Source organism: Bidens hawaiensis, unplaced genomic scaffold (genome assembly GCF_021521415.1).
Source record: "Bidens hawaiensis isolate Kalapana, Puna unplaced genomic scaffold, B.hawaiensis_p1.1 tig00038569_1, whole genome shotgun sequence".
NCBI lineage: Eukaryota > Viridiplantae > Streptophyta > Magnoliopsida > Asterales > Asteraceae > Bidens > Bidens hawaiensis.
In genome coordinates this window covers 139,523-143,416 of record NW_027505561.1, presented here as the reverse complement: position 1 = coordinate 143,416, position 3,894 = coordinate 139,523, and the positions used below count along the sequence as shown (strand labels likewise).

The 3,894-nt window shown below is 36.2% G+C and overlaps 1 protein-coding gene across 1 annotated transcript; it reads left to right on the top strand.

The window, feature by feature from the left end:
- Positions 1 to 364: 364 nt before the first annotated feature.
- Positions 365 to 2,577, top strand: LOC143613946 (putative aquaporin NIP5-1). Its single transcript, XM_077087520.1, has 4 exons — positions 365 to 634; positions 1,301 to 1,720; positions 2,051 to 2,112; positions 2,197 to 2,577. Exons 1-4 carry the CDS (start codon positions 413 to 415, stop codon positions 2,381 to 2,383), a joined length of 891 nt encoding a protein of 296 aa, XP_076943635.1. The 5' UTR covers positions 365 to 412; the 3' UTR covers positions 2,384 to 2,577.
- Positions 2,578 to 3,894: the final 1,317 nt, after the last annotated feature.

The window sequence follows — 3,894 nt, the reverse complement described above, 5'->3', positions numbered from 1 at the left end:
TTTGCTTATATAAACTCTATATCCAAACCACTTCTCAGTATATAAACACACATTGTCTTCAGTCTCAATCACATTCTTTCTCTTCCTTGATCATACAAACAAATATTCATTTCTTTTCAGTTTTCCTCATTTTTCCCAAGATTAATATTTAGTACTACATTTATGATTATAGTTTTGAAACTGTTTCTTGCATTCATCTAGTTCACTTGTTCAGTCTGGCTATCTTTAAATATTTTCTTCCTTAATTCAACATTTATAAAAATCTCCCCAGTATGTAACTTCAGACAATCCATACACTCATTCAGTTAAAAACCAAAAAAACAAAAAAAAATAGATATCTAGCCACTCTCATTTTTATACAAAAAACACAATCTCTATATTTAGTTTCTAGCATATATAAATTTTGTTGAAAATGGACAGTAAAGATTGGCCCACACCGCCAGTATCAGCTCCGGCAACTCCTGGAACGCCTGGAGGTCCATTGTTCACATCTCTACGAATTGATTCGTTGGACTATGACCGCAAGTCAATGCCCCATAATTGCAAGTGTTTTCCTGTTGCCGCGCCATCTTTTGGTGCACCGCACACTTGCTTCACTGATTTCCTAGCTCCTGATGTGTCCCTAACCCGAAAGGTACTTATTTTTTTATCAGTTAATATTATATTCTGGGTTGTGCTAAACGTGCTCCACATCCTTTTTATTTTATTTGTTGCATAAGTGTCAACTTATCTGATGGGGTACGTTTAGCCAAACCCCTTAAGTTTTTGGGAAGATCAAGAAAATGGCCAAATAGTATTTAATTTCAATTAATCATTGTTTAATAAGTGTCTCTTAGGCGCAGTAGATTTCAGTTTTGCACAACAAATATTTATCTTACGCGACATCATTCTTCTGCGCCATATACAGTGGCGGACCAGGAATTATTCTCTTGGGGGGCGACATCGGAACTTAACACTAATTTTAATGGGGCGATCGGATTTTCACATACAAATAACACTAAAAAAATTTAAGGTGAACGCCCCCCCCCCTACCATACACATTGGTCCGCCTCTGGCCCATATAGACATATGTTGTGCCATGTCAAGGTCTATTGCGTCGTAGTAGCACCGTTAATGGTTGAAACAATTTTTAACTGAAAACAAGAAAAGTCAAATGATTTTTTTGTAAAAAGATAAAAGGCGTTAAGGCTATTTTGTCAAACTCATCGGCCAAATGACCATTTTGGTGATTTTCCCTATATTTTATATAAAAGCCAGTAATAGAATAGAATTGAACTTTGAAGGTGGTTTGAATATGCAGTTGGGAGCAGAATTTGTGGGAACATTTATACTGATGTTTGCCGCAACCGCGGGACCAATAGTGAACCAAAAATACTCAAACTCCGAGACACTAATCGGTAACGCAGCATGCGCAGGCCTAGCCGTGATGATAATAATATTATCAACAGGCCATATATCAGGAGCCCATTTGAACCCATCTCTTACCATTGCGTTCGCAGCCCTCCGTCATTTTCCATGGGCCCAAGTCCCTGCCTACATCTTAGCCCAAGTATCCGCATCCATATGTGCTTCCTTTGCACTCAAAGGCATCTTTCACCCCTTCATGTCTGGTGGTGTCACTGTTCCTACTGTTAGCACTGGTCAAGCTTTTGCAATTGAGTTCCTCATTACATTTAATCTCCTATTTGTCGTCACTGCGGTTGCTACTGATACTCGTGCGGTACGTATAATATACTTTTCTTTTCCTTTATTTTTTTATGCAAACCAATTGTATATATAGGGTGGGGTTAAAATAAAAAAGTGAAGTATGTCTAAGAAGTGTAAGAAGTAATATGGTGCGTTAGATATGTTGATTTGACGGTGGAGATGGAAAGTGTGTTTATTGTGCGGTGTGTTTTGTTTCAGATGAGGTGTGTTTATTGTGCGGTGTGTTTTATTAGATCTAATGGTGAAAACCCACTTCCTACACTTCTTAGGAAAAATCTACTTCTTATTTTAACCTTGATCGTATATAGAAATATAGAATAATATAAATATGTACAATATTTAGGTGGGAGAATTGGCAGGTATTGCAGTTGGAGCTACTGTTATGCTCAACATTCTTGTTGCGGGGTAAGTAGTTCTGTTTATGACTGAGATATTATTGGGTACGTTTGTTTGTTTTTTTGTTGATTGGTTAATATGCATGGCATGCAGGCCATCAAGTGGTGGTTCAATGAATCCAGTTCGTACACTAGGTCCAGCGGTTGCAACTGGGAACTACACGGTGTTATGGGTATACCTATTGGCACCTACACTTGGAGCCTTGGCTGGAGCTGGTGTCTACACACTTGTGAAACTTCAAGGGGGTGAAGGAGGACGACCACGAAGCTTCCGTCGATAATTAATCGATGACTGGGATGCAAAGTATATATAATATAATGGTTGTCTTTTTTTACTCTACTTGTGTGTGTGGAATACTAATAAAAGGGGATGTTATGACTACATGACCCTTGGAATTGGTGTGTAAAGGGTACCTAGCTTGGTGTAGGCTAATGCAAGTGTGTGATGTGAGAATCGAATGTATGTTATATGGTTTGCTAGCTTAAATCTTGATCACTTCGTTGTTCAAGATTGTGATATTTCATATCTTTGTTTTGAAACTCCATTGTCCCATTATTTTATCAGTAGATCCGACTTTGGTTAATTGAACTTCACAATCTGCCACAACCAAACGACTGTTCCAGTTTTGTCTTTTATAGTTTATTTATTATTGAAGCCACTAGCAAAAAAGTAACAATAAGAAAAAAAATAATTTGGCCACACATAGAGTTGAACTCTTAAGTGTGTCTAATTGAAGGTGTAAATGTAACTTGTATTGATGATTGTAATCTAGGTTCACAAAGGAAAGAGGGGTTATATATTTAGGAATGGGATCCAATACAAATAAAATTAGTATACTAAACAAACAAATAATTAGAGTAATTCCAGACTATAGTAATTATGTTACGAAAAATAAAATAGTGTAATAATAATTATTCCGGTTCAAAAGTTACATTGTAATAATAATTACTCTAATGTTAACATACTTACTCTATCTATTTGTACACTTCTCATAATAATAGTCATTTATATTTGATTCAAACCATATATACTTAACCCTATATTTACATAATGCTATCTCTAACATTGACGTAATTACATTGTGTCTAATTTTTCTCTGCAAGTTAAGGCTACCGCCCTCTTCATTGTCCTCTTTGGGCTTTTTCTCTCTGTCTCTCAATCTCTCACCCAATCTCTCTCTCTCTCTCTCTCTTAAACCCTAAACCCATCAGTCACCTAATCTATTTCCGACGATGCAACCACCAACGACTTATTCATCACCACCATCATGAACCCTAATTGATCTGTGCAATAACTACCCACATCATTTCACACGAAAACCCCAAAATTTGATATCATTGGAAACCTAATCGATAAAATTTTAGATGATGGCGATGTTGGCCAAAATTAGTCTTTGTATTAGTTACATAAATAGTCCCTTAAGGCTAAAATGACCAAACGGACCTCCTGTGAAAAATACATTACTAGGTTTAACAGAGAATTTTACGTCTGTTAGTAGAATGGACAAAAAGTGTGACAAAATAAAGGACGTTTCATGAAAGGTAACGGACAACCACTGAAAAGTGAACACACGTAAATGACGAAAAAGATACTTTACTCTTTTTAATTAAAAATCTTAATGATGGATTTCCTGTATAGGGGTGAGTTAACGTACAATAAGCGCTTAACGTACATTATGTATGTAAATCATGCTCAAGGTTAAAAAACAATTATACTCAAATCAAATCCAAACCTTAAAACATTCAAGGGGTAAACCTAATACTTTTAAGGTTAAACCCCACCACTCAAAGT

What these genes read in the sequence shown, in the direction of transcription:
- LOC143613946 (XM_077087520.1), top strand. Translation starts at nt 413, where the DNA reads ATGGACAGTAAAGATTGGCCCACACCGCCAGTATCAGCTCCGGCAACT. An exon ending in ATGTGTCCCTAACCCGAAAG is followed by an intron (nt 635 to 1,300) that starts GTACTTATTTTT and finishes TTGAATATGCAG; the next exon opens with TTGGGAGCAGAATTTGTGGG. An exon ending in TTGCTACTGATACTCGTGCG is followed by an intron (nt 1,721 to 2,050) that starts GTACGTATAATA and finishes TACAATATTTAG; the next exon opens with GTGGGAGAATTGGCAGGTAT.